The sequence below is a fragment of the Tenrec ecaudatus genome, chromosome 10, assembly GCF_050624435.1.
Source record: "Tenrec ecaudatus isolate mTenEca1 chromosome 10, mTenEca1.hap1, whole genome shotgun sequence".
NCBI lineage: Eukaryota > Metazoa > Chordata > Mammalia > Afrosoricida > Tenrecidae > Tenrec > Tenrec ecaudatus.
This window is the reverse complement of record NC_134539.1, coordinates 6,403,645-6,429,150: the sequence shown is the minus strand read 5'-3', so window position 1 is coordinate 6,429,150 and position 25,506 is coordinate 6,403,645. Positions and strand designations below refer to the sequence as shown.

General features: G+C 51.3%; 1 protein-coding gene across 3 annotated transcripts in view; it reads left to right on the top strand.

Annotated features, from left to right (window-relative positions):
- The first annotated feature begins 4,857 nt into the window (after positions 1–4,857).
- GLIS3 (GLIS family zinc finger 3) overlaps positions 4,858–25,506 on the top strand; it is a 439,975-nt gene continuing 419,326 nt past the window's right edge. For 2 of the 3 annotated variants that reach the window (XM_075559879.1, XM_075559878.1), the window contains exons 1-2: positions 4,910–5,048; positions 24,733–25,220. In XM_075559879.1, the coding sequence (XP_075415994.1) occupies positions 24,847–25,220 (374 nt within the window). In that variant the 5' untranslated portion in view covers positions 4,910–5,048; positions 24,733–24,846. Of the gene's footprint in view, positions 5,049–24,732; positions 25,221–25,506 lie in introns of all 3 variants that reach the window. The other variant, XM_075559880.1, reaches the window with a different exon arrangement.

Below are 25,506 nucleotides of genomic sequence, written 5' to 3'. Positions count from 1 at the left end.
GTCACACTGCCTTCCACAGGCATTGTACAGCTTTGTAGTTCCACCAGCCATGTGTGTGTGTGCTCCAACATCTCTGCACCCTCTCCAGCATTTGTTACTGTGTTGTTTTCTTAACTTAATAGCCACCATTTCTAGATGGCTGGCTACATCCCAGGTGCTGGGAACATTTCTCCCATGTACAATACCTATGCATGTCATTCACTTACTCCAGATCTTGGATAGAGTAGGTGGTGTTATTCATGACTCTTGAGTCAGCGCCACCTCATCAAACTGACCAAACCGAACCCAACCAAACCCCATGTCGTCCAGTCCCGAGCCACCTTCATGGTCGCTGGTGTGTTTGGGTCCATCGTTGTGTGGCCACGGTGTCCCTTCACTCAGGAAGGGCTGCCTTCATTTTCAACGACCTGCCTCTTTCCCAAACACGAGGTCCTGTTCTAGCCATCTGGCCTTCCTGGCCTCTAAGGAGCTTTCTGGTTGGAGCGCTTCTCAGACTGATTTGGAAAGAGCAGGTGCTGATGTTTCTGTTGCTAGGGGCCACCGAGCTGGTTCCGACTCCATGGCCCGACATATAACAGACCACACAGCACGTGACGCTGGGCCATGCTCACAATCAGGTCTAGGTTTGAGCCCAGGGTTGCAGCCACCGTGTGAGGCCACCTGTGGGGCCTCTTTCCTCATTCTCCACCGACCCTCTGCCGTACCCAGCACGATGCCCTTCTCCAGGGACTTGTGCCTGCTGCCGATGTGCCCGAGGGTCACGAGACAAAGTCTTTCCACTTGAACTTCTAAGGAGCATCCCGACTGTGCACCGTCCGAGAGTTGTCCGTTCGCTTGGTGGTCCGTGGCATACCCAGTATTCTCGGCCAACACTGGCGTCCCAAGGCAACCATTCTTCTCCCATCTTGCCTATCCATCGACCAGCTTTCCCATGGACTGGGAAGAGGAGGTAGTCCCTGAATAGCTCTCGAATGAGCACTGGACTTCAGTGGCAGTGGGGCTGTCTGCTGAGTCAGTGGCTGTGAGTCAGCGGCTGAAGCGAGTACAACGTAAGGTCTCCAGAGAGGCAGATACTGCCTGGGCTGCAGTTCCCACCTAACTGGCGACTGAAGGGCTGCCAGGCAATGATGCCACAGTGAGATGGGGGAGGGGAGGAGCACTTCCTTTCCCACCGTCTCTGCTCCCTCTATCCCACCCCTCCTGACCAGTTCAACCAAACAGAGATGGAGCCGCCATTGTGAGTCACTCCAGGGTCATATTGGTGGCACTTGTGTGTACTGTAACTTGTGGGACATAAGGTAAGGGCACGACAAACCCAACTTTTTGGCCAAGACCAATCCAACAAAAGCATGGCAGCCCGCTAGGGGCAGAGGTCTTAGGGGACTGGATATTTGAGACTCAAGACAAACCTGTCTCAATACAAGTGTGACCATCCCCTGACCCCCCCATGGTGGACTCATCAGTGATGCGTATTTGGGAGGTTCACACCACTGACGCATACCCTCCCCACTGTTTACTTCTTTGGGGCATGGATCAAAGGAGGGTGTAGCACGCCGTTCAGCTTGACCCACCAAGTGGAAAGTTTTGGGAGCTTCGGCAAGCCCCTAGGATACCACGGCATGCACCCGATCATTGTATTTGAAAGGATGCCTGACAAGTATTGGAAAGGTTTTCTTTTTTTAAGCCTATATCTATTTTGTGCATCCCCCGCCCCGTCTCCCATCCCCAATCTTGCTTTGTTTCAGGAAGCATTCCTGTACAGCATCCCCGATGGCCATGGTGGCAGTCTGGATGAACGGAATTTCCCATGATGCCTCGGATGGGGTTAGGGCTTCCATCCTGCTCTGCTCCCGACAGACGGCCGAGTTAATGAGGAACAGTGTTTATGTGATTGTTATGTCACGCACGTCATGTCGCAATCACTAGCCACAGTGGACTAGTCATGACAATTCCCACCCGCTGCTTTCTTGGTTTTTGTTTTTTTCCCTTGTCTTCTTCTTCTGTTTGTAATTTTGGTATGAACATGTTCCTCTATGTGGGTGAGCCCATCTCTTGCCACCTGGGACTTGGGCAGTGACATCTGGAGCTGATGTCACCCACTGTGGTAATTTGTGGTAGCCACCTCTTTCTGGGAACCCCGGGATCTTGCCTTGCCGCTGGCTCCCCTGGGCTCCTTCTCTCTCCCACTGGCCCTGTAGATGTGGTGCGGAGGGTCCCGGTAACGAGTGTGAGGGGTGACACCAACACTAACAACACCACAGCCGTGGCGGCCCCTCCCCTAATAACACTACTGCTGTGGCGGCCCTCCCTGTGCACTATTGACCTGCCAGCTGCTGCGAACTCTGGTGCCATTTTGATGTCACTTCTCTGACACTGTGGGGTCTGGTGCAGACTGCTAGGGCACCCCTTCTCCCCGTAACATTTCTAGACTTGAAACCTTGTCTTTGAAAGGAGATGAGGGAGAGATGAGGGCAAAGAGGCCAGGGAAAGGACAGAATGACGTCTTCTGAGTACTAACAACTGATGCCCCTCCCTGTTTCTCTGCTGACACACACTCTGGTGATTAATATTTGGATGAATCTGTGTTCTAAGGGGCCGGGGGTGGGGAGCGACCATCTCTAATGGGAGTCTCTGAAAGTGGTTTCAAGCCTCCTGTCAAGGATTGTGTAAATCGAACTCCCCGGTGGCACGAACACCATGGAGACAGACGGACTCCAGGAAGATTCCTTCCAAAATGAGACACGGGAGAAGTGCTGAAGTGCTCTGTGGTCTGGTTTCCTGGGGGTGAGTCGTTGGGGGTAGCTGAGAGCATCTCTCTTGGGCACGGGATCCACCCTCTTCGAGCTAAGTTACACGCGAGTGACGAGTCCTTAGGGACACCCACTTCCATCCAGTCAATTCCGACATGCAGAAGCCCTGTAGAACAGGGTAGAACTGCCCCGCGGAAGACTGAAGCTCTTTACGCGAGTAGAAAGCCGTGTCTTTCTCCGGTGAAGTAGCCCAAGGCGTAGCTGCTATGCCTCCAGGGCTGCTGGAACAGGCTGTAACCAATAGTTGGTTCTGACTCCTGCCGCCCCCCACCTGTCAGAGAAGAAGCTTGCTCCACAGCGTGTTCAATGGTGGCTCATCCACAAGTTTGCCAGGCTTTTCTTCCCGGGTGCACTCAGGTGGCCTTGAACCACTGATCTTTCTGTGACAGCCAAGCCCATTATTAGTTTGCACCATCTCCCAGAGACACAGACTTAAAAAGCAAGCAAGCAAACAAAAAAAGCCCACACTCACTGCCATGGAGTGGATGCTGACTCACAGCGCCCCACAGGACAGGGTAGAACTGCCCCTCTGTGAGTTTCCAAGACTGTAACCCTTTGCTGGAAGAGAATGCCCTGCCTGTCCCCAGAGGAGTGGCTGGTGGTTTTGAACTGCACATGTTGAGGGTCACAGCCTAACGGCTGCATGAATGTACCAGGCGGGGTTCTTAGTGTCTTTTGACATCTTAATTCACTTTTCTCAGTGAGCATCATTCTCTTCCTGACGAGGGGGCAAGCAGAAGCTTCTGGGTGCCTTGCATACCAGGAGGAGACTGGGTATCTCTCGCAGGACATATGGGGAATCACGAGCAGCAGGTCTGCTCTTGATGGCTCTGCCGATGGAAACAGGACAGAGGGCCTTAGCTTAGAGAGAGCTTCACTTATGGAGAGCAAGAAGCGGGGTGGGGGTGGGGGTGTTGCATTCCGAACCCACTAGAATAGTGGATGTGAGCACCCAGGCAATGCCCTTCCTCTCGCAGTAGCCTGGGCTCAGAATGTTACTTCTGTGCAATTTCTACCACCCGTCTCTCTCCCAGGCTTTTACCAGTTACCACCAAGCCCCCTTTGACTCCCAGTGGTTGTGTGTGTGTGTGTGTGTGTGAGAGAGAGAGAGAGAGAGAGAGAGAGAGAGAGAGAGAGAGAGAGAGAGAGAGAGAGAGAGAGAGAGAGAGAGAGAGAGAGGAATTGTGCGCCATAGGGTTTTCAGAGCTGATGCCAATTCCCTCTCCACAAGAAGTACAAGGCCAGGCCTTTCTTCTGAGGCACTTCTGAATGGCCTGGTCCTCCTACCTTTCCCACAGCAGCCCAGCCCCTTACACCATCCAAGTTCCTCCTCTTTACATTTTCTTTGAAGAACACGCCCTCAGGGCTCACCTATCAAGTTTCCTAAATAGTGGACCGGTGAATCCAATCAGCCACAGACCCCTGAAGAAGGACTCTCAGGCAATTTCCCTCTTTAGCTACCCGCCTCTTCCTCTTCGTGAGTTTCCCCTTTATCGCTGTGGACACACCGGCACTCTTTCACGTTCGAGAAGGAACCCACACCTCCACCTCGAGTAGGGCGGGTAGAAAGTGCGGGGTCTCCCTGGCCGACCCACCTCCCGAGCGAGCGCCCGGACCCGCGGCGCTGGGAAGGGGCGTGTGTGTATCCGAGCAGCGCGTGGAGAGGGACGCAGGCCAGCCCGCGGACTGGCCGGTCTGGTGACCTGCGAGCCCGCCTCCAGCCGGCACCCGCCCCCTGGGCGCTCACACTCAGGAAGCAGCTGGCTGCTGGCCGGCTCTGGGCCGCACACACATCCCCGCTGCGCCCTCCCCCTGCAGCCGCAGCCGCAGCCGCGCCGCCGGGCAGCCCAGAGCGCGGCGCGCACCGCCTCCAGCGCGGGGCCCGTCCCGCGACGCGACGCGACGCGACCCTCCCGACGGCGACCAGCTCGACACCCGGGCCGGCCGGCCGCGAGGAGGCTGAGCAGGGCGGGCGCGGCTCCGGGTGGGCACCCAACTTTCGGGAAGCGCTGTCGGCGGGTGCGCGGTGAGGGTCCCGCCGCGCGCCCCCGCCCGTGCCGCCGCCGCCGCCGCCCTGGTCCCCGCGCGCGCACCCCGGCTCGGGCGCTCGGCGTCCGCGGAGGGCTGCCCGGGGAAGGCGTCGCAGGCTGGAGCGCCGCCGCCGCTGTCACCCGGCAGGCTGGCCGGAGCAGGAGGGGACCCGCGCGCCGGCTTTGTTGTGGAAATCCTGGTTACCTGGTAAGTGGGGGCCGGAGGGACTTTGGTCGCTGGCGGAAGGGGGAGCGAAAGTGGGCGCTGGAGCGTGGAGGGGTGAAGGCGCCGAGGAGCAACTAAGAACCCGAGTTTGTCCGCGCGGACTTGGGGTGTGCGTTGGGGGGGGCGTTGGCGCTCCCGAAGGCTACGCGCTCCCCCCACGCCCAGTATTCTGGAAAAGTCCTCTGTTTATGCAGAGCGACTTCACCGCGGGGGGTCACTTGGGGTCAAGCTGCGTTCCTGCCGGTTGCAAAGGGAGCTGTGCCCGAAGGAAATCAACAAGCTTTTAAAGTTCCTCAGTAATTAGCCAGAGTTTCAGTTTAGGCTTTCTCTTTTTAACTGCGGGGACCGCATTGCTGACCCAGTCTGGCCCGGGGCTGGATGCTCCGGGTCGGCCACCCGCCCCTGCGCGTCCCCCTCCCCGCCCCACGGGGAACTCTGCAGAGGCAGGGAGGGATGCGGGCCTGGGGTCTGTCGCGCACACGCGGGGACAGTGGCCTTGTGACGTTCCATGTGTTTGAGGTGCCCCACGGCCGCGGCGGTGGCCGTCCACCTCGCCCCACGCCACGTCCCCACGTCTCAGGGAGGTCGTGGGCTTGGGGGACCCAGGGTCCGTCTCGTGGACCAAGCCCAACCCCATAGCCGCCGGGCAATGACCGTGACCCTCCCACGCCGCCGCGACGCGCTCGTCCCCCCACCCCCCGCCGAGTCCGTCACCGCCGTTTCCATTTTTATGGGGCTCGACAAAATGTCAGCGCTGTTTGGAAAGTGTCTGGTCGCGGGGACTTTGTCCCGCGCGCGGCCCCGACCCTACAAATGAGAGTGAGTGAGTGAATGTGTGTGTGTGTGAGTGTGTGTGTGTGTGAGTGTGTGTGTGTTGAAGTTGGCCACGGCTGGTGAGTGAGCGGCCGTTCTAGACCACGCACCTGGCCTGCCACCCCTCCCACCCCCCAGCGCCACTTCCACGTTACTCACTCGGGCCGACAAGTCACCTCGGGGGTGAGGAAGTCACCCAAGTGTCTGGGAAACTTGGACGCGAAGCATTTGTCATCTGTGGATGATTCAATTAGGTACCTGGCGGGGAAAACTGAGGGAAGGTCCTTTCTGGCTTCGCAGCGCCCTCCTCGGAATTCCTGGGGGCGGGTGGGCACAAAGCATGGGGGGGGGGGAGGTCCGCTGAGGGTCTGGAGCCCCGAGGGCCTGGGTCGGGGATCCCCGGGCCCTGGACTGGGTCTCGGTGGCTCACTGGAGCCGGATTGCACAACAGGAAGCCGCGCGAGTTTGTTTTTGTTTTGTTTTGTTTTTTCCACTCGCTGAACGGCTGCAGCTCCGTGCTGGGAGCTGCCTGGTCTGGAGGCCAGCCACTGCCCTGGGCCCGGCTGGAGGACAAGGGACCCATCAGGGCAGCGCTCTTCCGGCCGAGCCCCGCCCGCCTCTCCTCTAGCTCCCCTGTGATCCTGGGGCTCCCAGATTCTCCGGCCCCAGCGTCGATGCTGTCCGCGGTTGGTGGGGTGGGAGAGTTACTTCCGGATCGCGGATCGCGCAAGCAGTGGCCGCGGGCCACTGGGTTTGGGGATGGCAGCTCTCTGTAACAGACTAGGGTCTGCAAGCTCCTCCCCAAGGCTGCAGAGCCAGGGGGACCCCCTCTCCCTCTCTTGTCCCAGGATACCAGCACCTCTGTAACGTGGGGGTCATGTGGTCCTGGAGTTGGTGAGGAAAGGGGAATCCTGCAGCTGCCCCCCCAGTGGACTGGGTTATGGGAAGAAGAAATCTTAAGTAGGTTTGAACCAAAAGCTACGCAGGACTTTGTATCAGGACAGCCAGAGGAGACAACCGGAACCCTGAGACCCAGGGGCCTCCAGCCAGGTGTGCCCAGCCCAGGGTGAACGCTCAAGGCTCTGGGTCCCAGTTCAGAAAGCGTTTCTTGGCCTGGGGTTCAACCCAAGACTCAATGCCAAGTCTACTTTTTTTGGTCCCTGCTGGCAGGGCTGGTGAGTCAGGATTTCTGCCGGGATGTACTGAGCCCCGAGTTTGCCGCTGCTGCTCACCCCACAGGGACCCTCGCTCTTCAGTCTGAACCTGTGTGTGTGTGTGTGTGTGTGTGTGTGTGTGTGTTGGTACCAACTTGTGTTGGCTTTGATCTCCCCACTCATTACCACCCCCACCCCCAGTATGCTGCCAGTGGCCATGGCTGAAGCAGGTGGAAGCAATAAGCTTGCCTGGAAAGCAGCAACCACAAGGACTACTGTTCACGCATTTACCTGAGATGCAGAGACAGGGTTGTGTGCTGCTGTGTCAGGACCGTGGTTAACAGTTCTGCCCTCGTCACTAGTTGTCTGGCAGTACCCCTCTTGCAGGGAAGGATGGGGCATGCTCTTTAGTCATTTCTCCAATCCTTTTTACCTTCCTGGTAGGAGCCCTGGTGGCCATGGACTTTGAACTGAAAGTTGTCCAGTTCAAAGCCACTAGCTGCTCCTCTGGAGAAAGATGAGGTTTTCTATCCCAGTGAAGAGTTGCAGTCTTGGAACTCACAGGGGCAGCTCTTCCCTGTCCCACAGGGTCCCTAGGCAGTGAGGGAGGGAGTTACCAGGTTGGTGACTGTCACTTTATTGTGGTTGCTACTGCATCTTTTAGGGAATATCTCAATTCCTTTGCCTGGTCCCGAGAGGACGCCGAAAACATGCAAATGAATCCTTAATAATGGCCTGGTCGCCCAGCTCTTTCCCTAGGCCATTTTGGGAAGAACATCTCCCTGGTCACCCAATTGTGGCCAGTTCTTTAAACCCAATCGTCTCTGCTCAGGAATGGGATGTTTGTAGTAGTTACTTGTTCCCTTGGGAAGAAGTTACTTTCCCTCCAAGTAGGTGATTGGTGGAACCCAGCCTGGGTCCACCTGCTGTGAGGTGCCCTTGAGACCAACTTGACTGGCAGTGATCCTGAGTGAGTGCATCTGCCCCATAGGATTTCCTCACGGTGGTCCTTATGGGAGGAGACCACCGCCAAGCCTTTACTCCTCTGACTTTCGAATTGCCAACTGGGTTCCTATCCCCAACCTTTCAATTTGCAGTCCAGTGTCTAACCATTGAGGCACCAGGACTCACTCACATTACTTATTAGATGAAATGTCTACTGGACCCAAACGGGCAGGAACAAACTTAAAAAACAAACTCACTTCCATTAAGTCTATTCTGACACATAGACCCTATAGGACTGAATAGATCGACCCCTGTAGTTTTCCAAGGTGGCAACTTTTTAGGGGAATGGAAAGTCAAGTCTTTTTTCCTGAAGAGCAGCTGATGGGTTTGAACTGCTGAACTTGGGGTTGGCAACCCAAGGCATAACCACCACACCACCAGCTAACTCCACATCCCATTCTTGTCTGTACCAGCTGGCCCTAAGTAATCTGGCAGAAGACAGCCCAGTATTCCCAGTGTTTGTTCCTGGGGGTTTGTTGCTTCCTGCTAGCAAATTAAATATGGTTGCCCAGCTCATCGGGCTCCGGGATTGGGACGCAAGCTTGTTCCTTTCCCCGAGTGTAGAAGGAGCCCTTCTCCAAGGCGATCATTCAGGAAGCAGCGCCTCGTGTAAACTCTCCTCCCCTGGAGAAAACATTTCCTGGGTCACTCCCATTGTTCTCCGTGGAGGCAATGAGAAAGAAGGTGGAAACGCAGATCTGAACGTGGGGGGCTCACAGCCTCCGTCAGGACTGAAAGTAGGATAGTCAATAAGCCCGTGGCAGAGTTGAAAGAAATCCACACAATCAGAACACATTCCTCTTTTCATTTGAGAAGGAGTTACAGAGCAATGCTTTGAAGAGGACCTGAACCAGTAATTTCATGGAAAGACCCTTGTGTTAGTCTGGGTAGACTAGAGAAACAAATCCAGGGAAACTCATATTTGTGTAAGAAAGAGACGTATATATAAGAGCAATTGAATATTGAGAAAACATTCTAGCCCAGTCCAGATCAAGTCCATAAGTCCGGTATTAGCCCATAGGTCCGATACCAATCTATAAATTCCTCTTGAGACTCATGAAACACATGCAATGATGCTCAATGCAGGACGATCACAGGCCATTTGGTAGAAAGTCTTGTGGGTCCAATGGCGTTGTAAGTATCAGGGTAGATCCATGTGGCTTCTCCAGCTCAGGGTACTAGTGTAGTTCCATGTGTCTTATCAGTTGCAATGTCTCTCAGGGAGTGAGCAGAGAAAGAGAGTGTCACCCATCTCTAAGGAGGAAGACAGGAGCTCCTAGAACCCTCAGGAGAAGGCCGTGCCCACACAGAAGTCCCATTGGCATGACCTGATTGACAGGCTAGACTATCCCTTCTCTCTTTTTTAAAAAACATTTTATTAGGGGCTCATACAGCTCTTATAACACTCCATCCATCCATTGTGTCAAGCACATTTGGACATTTGTTGCCATCATCATTTTCAAAACATTTTCTTTATACATGAGCCCTTTGGTATCAGCTCCTCATTATTTCCATCCACCTCCCCTCCCAAACCCTCAACAATTTATAAATGATTATTTTCCCATGTCTTACACTGACTAATGTCTCATTTCACCCATTTTTCTCTTGTCCATCCCCCAGGGAGGGGGCTATATGTAGATCATTGTGGTTGGTTCCCCCATTCTTCCCCCACCTTCCCCTTACGCTCCTGGTGTCGCTACTTCCATTATGAGTCCCGAGGGGTTTATATGTCCTGGATTCCCTTTGTTTCCAGCTCTTATTTGAACCAATGTACATGCTCTGGTCTAGCCGGATTTGTACGGTAGAAGTGGGGTCATTCATGATAGTTGGGGGAGGAAGCATTAAAGAACTAGAGGAAAGCTGTATGTTTCAACAGTGCTATACTTCACCGTGACTGACCTGTCTCCTCCTTGTGACCCTTCTGTAACTGGATGTCCAATTGTCTCCACTCTGCACTCCCCCTTATTCACATTGATATGATTTTTTGTTTTGTGTCTTTGATGCCTGATACCTGATACCATCGACACCTCATGATCACACAGGTTGGTGTGCTTCGTCCATGTGAACTTTGTTGCTTCTCAGCTAGATGGCCAGTTGTTTGTCTTCAAGCCTTTAGGGCCCTAGATGCTATATCTTTTGATAGCTGGGCACCATCAGAGTTCTTGGCCACATTTGCTATGCACCCATTTTATCTTCAGCCATCATGTCGGGAAGGTGAGCATCACGGAATGCCAAGTTATTAGAACAAAGTGTTCTTACATTGAGGGAGGACTTAAGTAGATGCCCAATGTCTGTCTGCTACTTTGATACTTAACTTATAAATATATGTACATAGATCTCTTTTCCTATCATTATATATACATCATTCACTCTTAATCCTCTCAAACTGACAAACTATTATATAACTACCACAACCCCCAAGCCCCAAGCTTTCCTAGCTTCTCACTTACTGCAAGCAGAGTGGACCCAGAAGCCAAGCTTTTTAAAAATGGCAAAAAAGTGCACAGACCTCCAGGTTGGTCAATTCTCACAAATTGAATATAATTGGCTACCTGGGACCCAGATCAAGAAACAGAACATTGCCAACACCCCAGAAATTTCTCACATATTCATTCTTGTCACTACCTGTGCCCCCCACCCCAAGTTAGCTGTCCTCTTGACACCTTCAACATCTGTTCATGTTGTCTGTGAATTTTGTTTCTTTTTGAAAACTGTGCCTTCCGTAAGTGGCATCAGTCAAGATAGACTCTCGGGTTGGGCCTGGCTCTGTTCGTTTGACACAATATACTGTAGACTCCTCTTTAAAAGCGATTGGAAGAGTTTGACTTAGAGGAATTAGATGGTGGCCCAGCAGTACTTCATAGGATGAACCAAACCGGGAGTTGATTTCCCCTCCCGGCAGTGCCTGGGTTGTCTAGTGGGAATGAGCTCCATTGGGTTTTCTTGGCTGTTAGCTTTTCAGTGAGTGAGTAAATGAGAGCTACACGCACATATGCGAGGGGAAGCCAAAATATTGGAGGGAAGATGGGATGAAAAGATCATGGAATTTGTCCATGAACTTTCTGACACCTCTTCATATATCTCACTCCAGTCTGGTCCATGCCGACTCATAGTGACCGGATAGCACAGGATGGGCTACCCCACTGGGTTTCTTAGACTGTAACTGTTGACTGGATCGGAAAGCCCCAGCCAGCTTTCTCCCTCAGAGCTGCTAGCGGATTTGAACTTTGGACTTTGAAGATTGCAGCCCAGTTTGTGGCCTTAGTATAAGTATATTCAGTTGTGGCCTGGTATCTGAGGGGATTAGTTCCCAGGTTGCTTCCAAAAATGGAGGCCCAAACCCAAAGATGCTCCAGTTGCTTGTACAAAAGTTTCCTTTTGGTAGATAACCGATACTGGTCTTCCCTTCTATTTCAAGTCATCTCTTATACCAAACAAACCCATTGCCACCGAGTTTTTGCTGACTCATAGCGACCCTATAGGACAGGGTAGAACTGCCCCTGTGTGTTTATGAGACTGTAACTCTTTATGGGAGTAGAGAGCCTCATCTCCCATGGGGCGGCTGGTGCTTTAAACTGCTGACCTTGTGGTTAGCTGCCTTATGTGTAGTCCACTCTGCCACCAGGGCGCTTCATGTGATCTCTAAATTTCTTTCAATAACTAATACAATTTAAATGTTACGTAAATAGCACACTCCCTATACTGTAGTGGTCTTGCTACTGAATCAAACCAAACCAAACCCGCAGCTACCACCTCGATGCCAATTCACAGACGCCCTCTGGGACAGGGTGGATCTGCCCCAGTGAGCTTCCGAGGCTGGAACTCTGCAAGGGAGTAGAGGCCTCGTCTTTTCTCCCGAGGAATGAACGGCTGGTGGTTTTCAACTGCCGACCTTGCGGTTAGCAGCCCCACTTGTACCCCACGATGCCTTTCCCTGAAGCGTGTGCTGTAAACGACACGTATCACTATGTACTTCTCTGCTTCCTGTGTTTAATCGTGTCGTCGTGTCCACAGGCACAGCTGTCTGAATGCACACTGCCTGAGGGTACTTTTCAGAGGTTGCATTTTCACAAGTGAAGGTCAGTGGCCACTCTGTCTGGCGAGGCAGCCGCCACCCTTTTTTCCAATGGTGTGCTCGCTTGGTGTCCCTGGGCCCCAGGGTGGCCGTCTGCACACTAGCTGAGGAGGCCCTTGGGGCGAAGGTGCTCTGGGCTCAACCACTCACCCGAAGGTCGGCGTTTGGAACCCGACTAGCTGCGCTGAGAAGAAAGGCCTGGCTGTCCGCTTTGGCATGGATCACAGCCGGGAGGACCCGGTGGGCAGTTCTGCACTGTCATGTGGGGCCACCACGGGTCAGAGTAGACAGCGATCTCTTTCAAAACGCCACTGAGAGTCTCCTAGAGACCAAGAGCTCAGGTGGATCCATGAGAGTCAGACTGGATGCCTTTAAGGCCAGGACCGTGAGCGCTGGTGCATACACCCCCACCCCCAGCCAGTGAGGCCTGCTGAACTGCGGATGGGCAGAGAGGGCTCCCCTGGCTGAGATCAGCCCCTGCCCCAGGGCACCCCGATAGCCAGTGGAGACTTTCTGAAGTTCTGAGCCAGATTCACAATGGGATTTCCTCTGCAGACCGCTGCACACTGTGCACAGGGGGCCAGTTCGATGCCAGGCTGGGGCTGAATTCCCGAGACTCCTGTGTGTGAAGAAATGGATTCATGTTTTCCCAACCGTTCTAGCATGACCAGGAGATTCCATTTCTGTCTGTAACTCTGACTGAGTCACTCATGTAGCTTTAAAGAATAATAATAATAAAAATCACCATGTTGTCATGTTGCTTCAGGGCCTAGTCATTGCTGTGAACCTTCTCGAGGCCCCAGTGACGTCATGGGCGCAGTCTGACTTGTATCAAAGGTCTGCCGACCAGCAGCTAAAAATAGCAGTGTTGCTCATTTTTCAGCCATCGCCGCCTTGGGGGTGCTCGGTCACCCAGGTGATCGGGGCTCTGTCGTCAGCTTGAATGTTGGGTCTTGATGAGTGAGGAATGCTGCCTTGTTTCTAGAATTTTCCATGGGCACATACTTGGTCTTGCCCTTTGAAAAGAATGGTCCTTTTGAGTCTTGCAAATAGCTGCTCCTGCGTTCACGGGCGACAAGGCCCAGGATGCTCTTGGGGTTGGCCGGGTCCGACCACCTTATGCCCATCTTGGGGTAGAGGAGTGTTGTTGTGGTTTCTGTTGTTCGAATGAAAACAACTCTTTGACCAGTGACTCTCCTTGGAACGTTTCTGAATCAGAGGCCACCGTGGCTGTCTCCAGCTGTGGCCACGCGGCCTTTGCCGCGCTTCGAAATCCAGGTAATTAATTCAGTGGTGACGTCATGGGGAATGTGCTCATTTTTCCGTTTCAAATCCCCCCTTTTCAGCTTCTGATGGCTGGAGTCATACGAAGAACACAGTTTGGAAAACTCACAGTCTCAAAGACAGTTTTGTGTTCGTTTTATCCCCTGAACCCCTGGTTTTTAACCTCTGTATTCTGAGAAGGGGGTAGGGTGGGGAGTGGGGTGGGAGGCTCCTATGCAGAGAATGCCCCCCCCCTGCCCTCTGCAGCAGGGGGGACCCAGCCTTGTCCATGGTTTGATCTTGATTCAGTTAGTGGGTTGCTGAGCTGATATTTACCGACGACGGTGCAATTGACCAACTCATGAGGTCAGGCGTAGGATCCATTCGCAGTGTTTCGTTCTGCTGTACACCGGTCAGAGCCGACTCTGTGGCACCTAACAGCAACATCTCACTGCCATCGAGTGGATTCTGGCTCACAAGTCTAGAGGACAGGGCAGAACTGTGCCTATGTGTTTTTCCAAGGCTGTAACTTTGTAAAGGAGTAGAAGGCTTCTGCTTTCTCCCGAAGAGAAAGGTTAGCAGGCCCCACCAAATTGCTCCTGTGGGTTTCTGAGACTGTAACTCTGTGGGAGTAGAAAGCTTCAATTTTCTCCCAAGGACCAGCGGGTGGTTTTGAACTGCTGAACTTGTGGTTAGCAGCTCAACATGTAACCACTATGCTTTTGCAAGTAGTGCCATGTAGGGAGTCAGGAGGGTGGTAGAGTTATATAGGGTCAGTGGTGGGTTCTGGGAGGTTACTTGACTGTAGAATTGCCCTCTAGCAGAACTCTACCCCCCGCCCCGCCCCTTCAATCTTTGCAGTGTTCTGAATTGCTTCCAGCAGTCGGGACTCACCAACATCGTGTGGGCATTTCTTAAGGCTGCTCCTGATTCAGAATGGTCTAACCAGAGAACACGTTCCTGCTATGGATCCAGCCCTTGCTTCTCCTCCTCGTGTCCCCTCCTTCTCCCCTGCCTTTCTCCTGCCCCAGGTTAGGGTTCATATTCTGTGTTGGTCTAGGTGGCCAGAGAAATGAATGCACAGAAACTCGTATGTGTATAAGAGACAGTTTTATATAAAGCATCCCAACCCAGTGTTGTCCAAGTCCATAAGTCCAACATTAGCCCTATGTCCAACACCAATCCACAAAGTCCTCCTCCATCTCACAAAACACACACTATGACGCCGACTGCAGGAGGAAAGCCGAATCCGTGAGTATGTAAGCATCTCAGCGCTGGCAGGGGTCTCCACACGGGTGCTCCAGCACCCAGGGCTACATCGGGGTAGGTCCATGTGGCTTCTCCTCAGGGATGTCTCACAGGAAGTGAGCCTTGTCAGCTGAAGTAGGGAACCGGTAGGGCAACTGCACCCTGGTCCGACCATCAGAAAGCAACAGACCCCAGAATTAGAAAGGTGAGGCTCACCAAGCCATTTCTCTCTCCGCTCTTCAGTTAATCCCACATGTGTTTATCGGCCAGGCTGGTACAATAAACCTTAACTATCTCAATAACCATTGATGGGCCTTCAGAAAGACACCTGAGTCGATTTATTTCATATACATGGGAAGGGTTGCTTTCATTTTTAAGAAAAGTTTAGAATGTCCCAAACCAACGGACACTCCAAACTCAAGAATGATTCTGACTCAGCGATCCTATAGGACAAGGTAGAACTGTGCCTGTGGGTTACTGAGATGGCAACTTTTATTTTTAAAATAATTTTATTGGAGGCTTGTACAGCTCTTATAATCCCTACATCCATCCATTGTGTCCAAGCACATTTGTACATTTGTTGCCACCATCATTCTTAAAACATTATCTTTCTACTTGAGCCCTTGGCATCAGCTCCTCATTTTCCCCTCCCTCCCACCCCCACTCCTTCATGAATCCTTGATAATTTATTATTACTTTGTCATGTCTTACACTGTCCGATGTCTCCTTTAATCCACTTTTCTGGTGTCCGTCCCCCAGGGAGGGGGTTAAATGTAGATCCTTGTGATTGGTTCCCCCTTTTACCCCACCTTCCTTCCACCCTCCAGATAATGCCACTCTCCCCACTGGTCTTGAGGGGTCTGTCTGTCCTGGATTCCCAAGACTGTAACTTTTTAAGGGAGTAGAAAGCTTACTATTTCTCCCACGGAGCAGATGGTTGTTTTGAACTGTTGACCTTGTGGGTTTAACAGCCCTATGAGTAACCACTACACCACCAGGGCTCCAAGAAATGCAAACGATGTCGCTCTCTCATTAGATCGCCAAGGGTTTGATTGAGTCTACAGGTCAGACAAATCCAACTTTCTAATTAATTGATCATTGTGTTCATGGGACCTCATTTTTTCCCTCTTTTTTCTCTGCTGAGTTTTCCTCGGATGATTGGCCTGATGTCTCTGGAAGAAACCCACATGAGTCTCTATATTTGTAATTGCTATCACCCAGAACTAGGCTCCCTTGACTTCATCTTATTGGTGACTACATTGATTCACATCGTGGGGAACTTGGTGTTCAGGAGAAACCTGTCAGCGGTCTCAGAGTCGCCCAGATGAGACCTTGCTAAGTGCCATCCAGTAGGCGCAGACACAGGTGACCTTGTGTACCCTGCTCAGTCCTGGGCCACCGGCATGATGGTTGGCTTTCTGAATCCCTCAAGGTGGCTGTGGTCTCAGAGATTCTCATGTGTTTGCTGAATTTCAGTCTCGGGAGTATCAAGTGAACGCGAGCCCTCTGCGTACCTGTGTCTCCGTGATGGAGCATGCTCACACCTGTTACTCTCTAGCTTCTGATGTACATTCTGTGCCTGCCGGAGACACCGGTGAGACCGCCGCCGTGGAGGACTAGCCCTTGTTGTGGGCTGATTTATCATAATAGAGGCCCCTTCAAGTTCAATTTCGAGGAACGAGGCAGCCCACACCCTGTGCGTTTCCTCTGTAATATCTACGGCTTCCTAGGGTACATGTTTGCACTTCCCTCTGGTTAAAATTGCAGACAAGGATCGTTTTGATTTATTGGTGACATCTAATATAGCTGTGTTTATATTGTTGCCAATAAAACGACCGACCTGATTGGCTTTTGTTTATACAATTTTTTTCTGAGGGGCCAGTCACCTGCGCTCGGCCAAGGTACATGCTGCTTGGTGAAAACCAGCTCCTGGTACTTGAGAACATTCAGTTGTCACCGCCAGCCGAGATTAAATTGCAAAATGTACTCTCCGCTGCAGCCGAGCATGAGACTACCTCGCATTCTCGCTCAATAGCCTTGTCATTTCTGTTTTCTTCTGGTGACAAAAGCTTTCCCAAGGGAAGCCAGTTGGGAATGGCTCGGGCCTGGTAGAGGATCCAGGCAGAGCCATGCTGAACGAGCCAGCGTTAATGAAATGAAGCAATCATTAACTCCAAGGGAAGAATAAGAAGGGCCCCTAAGGCGCTTATTTGATTTAATTTTTTTAACAGTTTTATTGACATATAACTAACGTACCATACAATTCAATTCATGTAACATACGACTCCTTATAAATATAAGGAGTTGGGCAATGATTACCACAATCAGTTTAGATCATTTTCTTCCTTCTTGTATCCATGGTTAGTAACTCCCCATGGCACCCCCCTGCCCCCGAATCTCCCTTGCCCTCACCCTTTACCAAGCATGATGGACTGGTCTCTTCTGACACATGTCCAAAGTACATCCTTGCTTAGCCATCTATAAAAAATTCCAAACTCACTCCCATCAGATTAATTCTGACTCATGGTGACCCTATAGGACCCTATAGGACAGAGTAGAACTGCCCCCTTGGGATTCTGAGACTGTAAATCTTCACAGGAGCAGAAAATCTCATCCTTCCTCCTGCTGGTGGCTTTGAACCACTGACCATGTGGCTAGCAATCCAAGGCATGACCACTCTGCCACCAGGGCCCTTAGCCAACTATATGAGTACTTACTGAAAAGCCGACTTCAGGACCAGTTTGCTAAGCAGTCTTTTGTGCCCCCTTCTCAGTTTTGCTTTGCAGGGTAAGAAATGTGTGCAGAGTAAGGAATGGAAAATGTAACACAGGCTAAATGTAGCCTGAGGAAATGAAATGATGTATGAAAATTAATAATTAACTGGCTCATCAGATGAATTATGACTCTAGATGAGTCTATTAATGATATTTACCAAAAAAGGGCTTTTGACTGTAAGTGGGCATTATGGGAGTTTGTGCCCCCGGCATTTTCATGAATGGATGGATTCATATTATGTGTGTGTGTGTTTTCCATGTGTTTAATCTTTTAATCCTCCAATCCACACGGGGAAGTACCTGGAGCCCGGGTAGAAGGGAGAGTCATGATTTGATAGCTTGACACAAGGCCTCCTTCCAGAAAACTGGTGAAATGATTCCACGGTTGTGTGCCTTTGTTTCCCGAAGGGTTAAGTGATTCCTTCTCTGACCTGTCTTCCAGGGGGGTTGCGTTTAAAGAGTCTGACCAGAGTCCAAAGGAAAGCTGGCCCCCCTCCTGGGTTGCCTCGGATAGTGGCCCAATGAGCAGTTTCATGGTGTGGCCCACTGGTGTACCGAAAGTCAAAATGCATCAAGATCCCAGCTCCGAAAAACCCTTGAATGGTTACCTCTGGATTAAACCCTGAGAACCAAACTCGCTGGCACCGAGTTGATTCCGGCTCAGTGTTTTTCGTTCTTGGTGGTGGTAGTTTGGGGTTCTTGAGTGGAGCATGTGATTTGTGCTCAGCTGCTGCTCTTAAGGTTCTCAGTTCAAATCTGTCTAGTGACATCACGATAAAAGGGCCTGGTCACCTGCTTTCGTATCGATGACAGCCAAGAAAACCCTGCGGTCCTTGGGCTACTCTATAACATTTGGGGTCTGGTGGGATGGGTGAATAGAATTATTGGAAGACAAAAAAAAATCAATACTGCAGAGCTTGATCCAGTCTGAAATAGAAATTTTGGGGTTTTTTTTTTTGTCACTACATGTTTCTGATACTCTTTGGTTGTGAGTGGACTTCTTAGCAATGTGTTGAAATCTTCCATTCTAAAATTAGCTTTTCTGTGGTACTCGTTGGCCCCCAGCTTCTTGGCTGGCGTGAGCCTCTCTGTTTGGTAGGAGGTGGTATAATGGGTTATATGTTGAATTGCTACTCACAAGGTCAGCAGTTCAAAACCGCCAACATCTCTGAGGGACAAAGATGAGGCTTTCTACTCCTGTAAAGAGTCACAGTCTCAGAAGCCCGCTGCAGCAGTTTTACCGTGTCCTCCAGGGTGACTGGGAGTTCAAATGGACTCAATGGTGGCGAGTTTGTTTTTTTCAGACAGGTGGCTGTTACATTTTTTCCGTATCTACCAAGCTCCATTGGTTTCAATGCCACAGGGGTGCAATCAGCATATTCCTTTATCCTTGACCTTGACCAACAGGTATTTGTGATCATCTTCTGTACCTGAGTGGTCTGGAATAATAGACTTTCGAGAGAGTCTAGTGGTCACTACCAGCTTCTCCCTTTTACAAATGGGAAAATCTTCAAGTCCAGAGAAGTTAGAAATGATTTGCCGGACATGGGCCTTGGTATTCTGATTTCCAATCAAGAGCTCTTTCTTTACTCTTTGGACCCAATGAAGATGCATCTGTGTAAAAAGGGAACTATTTATTCATTTGGTGATGGTATTACCAAGTGGATTTATAGTTATAATTGAGCATACAACCTAGCTAAAAGTATTCAAAACCAGTAAGTTTATGGTCGGGCCTCATTTTCATAACTCTGTGGTCCGTTGGCTCCGATCTAAGTCACATACAGTTTGGAAAGAGCCCAGAGTTTCATCATGAATGCCCTTTATTATCTGTGTCTTTTCAAACCCAGCCTTCAAATGTTCGTCACTGAATGGCTGAGCACGATCACATCAGGAAACCATGCGCTGCAGTGCTGTAGACAGAATTGATGACTCACGATGAGATGGAAAGCAGCACCAACAGCCCCTGGGTTGTAAGTGCAGTTGGCGGTAACGCCAGGGCCAGTGTAAACCAGGGACTGCTTGTCGTTGGGCTAGACTACACTGACTGTAAAATGTGGCGTTGTGTCCTTGGAATTCCTTGGGTGGTGCAAACGGTCAGATGCTAGGTGCCTGATCACATGCTTGGAAACTTGCTCCCACCCAGAGGTGCCTCCGGTGCAAGGCCTGGAGATCTGCTTCTGAAGACCAGTCACTGGAAAGAAAGCCTGCCGGAGTCCAGTACACGCATAGGGTAACCACGAGTCAGCATTGGCGTAAGGGCCAACTGCTTGGTTGATTTTCACCTTGAAAAAAATCTGGTGACATAATTAATGTTGAAAATGGACTATTAGGCATAGTTTCACATGTAGTTTAAAAAAAAATTTGTCCTGAGACTGGCTTTTCTCAGCTCACATGCCATGTACCAATTGGTTTTTCTTTATGGTATGAGTTATTAATCACTTTACTTTCTGACTGCTGCTATGTCAGTAATAAAATTTAAGTGCTTGTGTATGTGTGTGTGTGTGTGTGTGTTTGTTGTTTCTACTTTCAACCCCTAGTGATTTCAAAGAGGAATGTAGGCTCAAAAAATAAAGAGAAAGCAAACCTCTCATTCAAGGCAGGCAGGTGTGAGTGTGTCTGATGGCTAATTAAGTTCTCAGCACTTTAATTATTTTTCCTTCGTGCAAACGCACCTCCTTAATGATCTAAGCTCATGCTAAGATGCCCACATATGTTTTTTTATCCGGCTTTTTGGATGAGAATTCCCACCTGTATATGGTCTTGCTGCCAGGAATGGTGCCCTCGTTCTTCAAAACCTGGAAATGGGTGCAGTCTGTAAATCTGCAGACACTTGTCATTTGGACCGCGGTCTTCGTGACTCATGGTTGCAGTCCCATTGCCAACACCGCATATTTCTTTCACAATTGTAAAAAATAAGTGGCGGGGGCCCCGCGGGGGTGGGTGGTTGTTGAAGAAAGTTCTCTTTTGCAGAGTTCAGAATTCCCAGATATTCCCATCCATGAATTGGGGAGCAGATGCCCGGGATTATCGATCGTTCTCCCCTGCGAAAACTAACTACAGCTAGAACACCCCTGAGGCTCGAGGATGAAGAGGACTTGGTCGGAAGCCTTTGGATGCGTTGTCAGCAGGGGGCTGTCCTGCAGAAGAGCATCATGCTTGCTGTACAGTAGACCCTCGAGCGAAGTGCTTCCGATGAGCTGGGTTGACTCCGGCTGCCACAGTTGGTTCAAACAGCAGCAGCTGTGCGCGTGATGTGAGACCAGGTGGTGTTCCATTTGGTTTTTCATGGGGTGACTCTGAGTCGAATCCACCCCAAAGCACCTACTGACAACAGTATCTGGGAACGGTAGTGCTGGTAGTGCAAGGGTGCAGCGCTTGGCCGCTCACCCAAAGATGGGTGGGTTCAACCCCTCCGGGATCTCCCCAGGAAGGCAGACTTGTCATCTGCTTCCGATGATGGCCGGGAACTTTCTATCTGCCACATGGAGTCTCTCAGCGTCTAAATCGATGATCCCCACCAACAGCGGTGACAGTGTCTATTTAGTAAGGCCTGGAGACAGCCCACAGAGTGACAGGGGGGCAGGTAACTTTCTAGGAGTCTCTTCACCGGAGCATCTGAAAATGCATTGGGATTTTTCCCGAGCCAAAATCTTACGATCAATCTGTTTCCTACTGTTCCACATACATACTTGAGTGATCCCAGAGTGGATAACCTGAATTTATTTGTTTGTTCAGCATGGACTGTCATGGAGTGGGGGTAGGGAGGGAAGGAGGGAGGCCTGGCTTAGATGAAAATCCTGGGGTTTTTCTTAGACACCATGCCTTGATGAAAAGTCCAAGGCTGATAGAACCTTTAGTAAAATGAAGAACTGATAAAAGTGATCCCCCCCCCTCCCAATTTTATATTGGAAGCAAGAGGAGGCAAGAGTGCTCCTTAGAGGCCAGAGTGCTCCTTGGAGGCAAGGATGGCAAGAATTCATCTTACGTGTTTTGGACATCTTGTCAGGAGAGACCATTCCCTGGAGAAGGGCATCATGTTTGGTAAAAGGGAGGGGCGGTGAGGGAGAGGCAGGCCCTCAACGAGATGGATGGACACAGTGGCTACAGCGGTGGGCTCAGGCACCGGAACCATTGTGAGGATGGTGCAGGGCCGTGCTGCAGGGATTCAATCTGTTGTGTGTAAGGTCGCTGGCTCAATAGCACCTCGCAAGAACAGTCACTACGGTGGAAGCCACAGTAAAATTTTTTCTGAAGGCTGAGCGAGCGCTTTGACTTGAAGATATTTTTGATGTTCTACAGTGATAAAGAACAAGAAGAAATTCCTCACAAGACGTTTGCCTTCAAGGACCTCTCTCTGCCTTTTCTCTGGTGATTTATAATGTCAGCGGTAAGGGGGGTGAGTTTAAAATATCTGCCTGAGGCATTGGGAGAATCAGGCAGAAAAAGATGATCCGATGGAGGCTTTCTGGCTTCTACTGAAGGAATCCTGGTGGCACAGTGGTTAAGCACCGGCTGCCAACTGCAAGGTGGGAAGTTCGAAACCACTAGTAGCTTCTCTGAAGGAAGACTGGCGGTCTGGGTCCATAAAGATGCCAGCCTTGGAAACCCCACGGACTGTTCTACTTCATCCTATCTGGTCACTCTGGGTCAGAGCTGGCTCCCTGGTAGTAGGGTGGGTTAGACTCCTCCTGGTTTGATCTCAGCCCTCTTTTCCTGTGTTTGCTGCACGGTGGCTTCCTTCCTTGTCTCTCATGTCCCCATGAATGAATAGAGGTTGTGGTTGCATCTGTCACTCATTGTCTAGTGGCACCACTGTGCTGTATAGCTAGCTTCTTGCTGTATTGTGGGGGATTACTGGTCAAGGTACTGTTTTGTTGTGATCCATAGGGCTTTCATGGGCTGATTTTTTTAAAATTAATAACTCATTTTATTGGGTGCTCTTACAGCTCTTATAACAATCCTTATATCAATTGTATCAAACACATCTGTATATATGTTGCCATCATTTTTCAAAACATTGTCTTTCTGCTTGAGCCCTTGGTATTAGCTCCTCTTTTTTCCCCTCCCTCCCCTCCCCTGCCACCTTCATAGACCCCTGATAAATTATAAATCATTATTTTCATGTTTTACACCATCGCTATCTTGTGGGCTGATTTTTGCAAGTAGGTCACTGGGTCTTTCTTCCTAGTCCATCTTATTCTGGAAGCTCTGCTACAACCTCTCCACCACGGTTACTCTACTTTCATTGGGAACACTGCGGAGTTAGGTAGAGGTTGGCAGGCATTCACAGCAACTGGAGAACCTTGGTTCCAGATTGAGCTGAGCTACCGGGCTTTCCAGCAGCAGGTGACCCCGCTGGTGTCAGACACCTTGTCTGCATAGTTTGATCCTGAAGGTGGTACAAGACCAGGTGTGTTTTGTTCTGTTACACATAAGGTTGCCATGCATTTGCGCTGACTCGATGGCTGAAGACACCATTGGCCAAGGCAGGGAAGGGTCTCCCATAGTGGTTGACAATAGTGGTTGACAGACAGGTGGACAGTATGTCCTGTGCTCATGCCAGTCGCTCCTCTCTGCCCCATGAAGCTCCCCAGGACTGTGGCCACTTTGCCTCATGTGGTCCATGGTGGGCATCCTGGAGAGAGCTCCACTCCAGAAGCACTGTCTTCCTTTCTGAGGAACCCTGGCAGCACAGTGGTGACGTGCTCAGCTGCCAGTGGAAAGGTTGGCTCTCTGAAGTCACCAGGAGCTCTCCAGGAGAAAGGCCGCGACCTGCTGCTGCCACGGAGAAAGTTCCAGCCCAGAGCAGCCCTGTATGCCCAACAGAACGAAACACGGCCTGGTCCTGCACCCCCTACAGGTTCCATACAAGCTGTGAAACCATGTGGGCTGGCTCTCATCTGCCCTTTGGGGTCTTTCCCTCTGGTTCCATGAGGTTATTTTCCCATAACCCTTTTACGTGTGTTGGATCTTCCTGGAACGACAGTCTTGTGGGATTACTTCTGTTTCCAGCACCATAGTCAAAGCAGGCTGGAAACAAGGTCCCAGTGCGGCTGGGAAGGCCCAGGTTTTTATCTTCAGTAAGTCGAGGCAGGAAACTAAGGCCACCGCAGCCGAGTCGATGACAATGCATGGGGATCTGCGTCCGTCTCCACGAGAGTGGTACATCTGAGGACCGTGCACCAGGTTGCTCTCGGAGTGCAGATCAGAAGTGGCATGTTCATTGTTGTTGATTGACGTCGAGTCGACTAGCGCCCGCTGACCTTGCATGTGGTAGAACGGCGCTCTTTTCGCGCCTGCTGGTATGTGGGAGCAGCTCTGCTCTGTGTGCTGTCGGGCTGTGAGCGTCAGAATCGACTTGCTGGCAGAGGGCATGGGTGTGTTGGCTTGGAAGCACTGGTCTCACAGCTCACATAGGCTGTGCCAATGGGGTTTCCCACACACACTTGGAGCAAAAGTCAGTGGAAGGGTCCGATCAGCTACACAGCAGTGAATTTCCTTTTCAAGCTGACCAGTAGACAGAAACAACACTCGTGTACTGTGCCAGTAGTCACCTAGAGCCGCTGTTATGACAGAAATGCCACGTATGTCCTGTCTCAGTCACCCAGTGCTTCTGTGATGGAAATACCACGCATGTCCTGTCTCAGGTCTCCGGTGTTGCTGCTGTGATAGGACCATGTCCTGCCTCAGTCCCCTAGTGTTGCTATGGCAGAAATAACGCCTGTGCCAGTCACCTAAAGCTGCTGCGGTGACAGAAATACCACACGAACTGTCGCCATTCACCAGGAGGGGGAAACAGAACTCCAAACAGAAAGTGCTGGAAGAGATGGACCCCACTCTCATACTGCCTCGTGACCATAACCAAACTCTCTTTCCAATAGGATTATCACGACAGGAGTAGACAGTTACTGATTCATAGACAGTGGATTCTGACTCATAGGGTAGGATAGACCTGTCCAGTAGAGTTTCCAAGTCTGCAACGCTTCCTGAAAACATTTTTCTCTCTTGCAGTGGCTGGTGGATTTGAACCGCTGACCTTTGGGTTAGCAGCTGAATACACTGAACCACAGTGCCACCGGGACTCCTTAAGCGCCGATGTGGGGATTAGGATTTGCCACACACCCTAGTTCGCATACCTCATGACTGCCTTGCAGGGAGTGGCGGGGAGGGGTGCCAGCCAGTGACCAGGCAAGCAAGGACCCTGCTCTGCACCCAGGCATCTTGTTTCAGAGGCTTCTTCCTTCTTGAAGTGCTTGCCGCACAGGTGGAAAACTCACTGGTACCAATGTTCATTTTTCCTTTACGAAACACCTCCCTTTATTTTTCTTAAACAGGCTCTGACCCACACCATGGATAACTTTCTGGACTTGGCCTGAGCGGAGAGGGTCGAGCCCTTGGAGACTGCCCATCCTGCTGGTCCCGGGCTGTTCAGAAATGACTGGAAGGGCATGTGGCATGAATCTGCACCGGACGGCAGGGCCCCCCCAGGGGCCCGGGATGGCCAGTGGCCCCCACATCCCTACTCTGCGTGCCCACGTGGGGACTCCCATCCCCTCGCCTTGTGGCACCTCCCCGAGCCCAGCTCTTGGAAGCTTCACCAACAGCCTCCATCTCAAGATGCCCACAGGAGGAGGGACGGCCTCCCAGGGCAGCATGGGCGAGAGTCCCCTCCACTTGCCTGCTCTGAGTCCCCGGAGACAAGCACTGACCAATGGCAAACCTCGGTTCCAGGCCACTCAGGCTGGGGGACTGGCCGGGCCACACCTTTTAAAGGCAAAGCAGCAGGAGTTTGGAAGGCCGTTTCCTCCAAATCTTGGGAAAGGTAGGACTATTTTGGGGGGATCGTTGGAAAGTGGAAATTATTCTTATTATTTTCTCTTCTCAGTCTTTCTCTGCCAGCAAAGTTTGTGGAAAATACCAGGCGCAGTGTCCAAGCCAGTGGTGTCCATGGCATTTTAATTTGTTCCCCAGGGTTTTGGGTGCATTTGTGTGCGTGCGTGCGCGCGCGCAGGGGCCGGCCATAGTGATCCGTAGCATCTGTACACAGATGACACCTTACGGGACCGGGAGTTGGAGTGGAAGGTAAAATAGCAAGATCAGAAATAGGA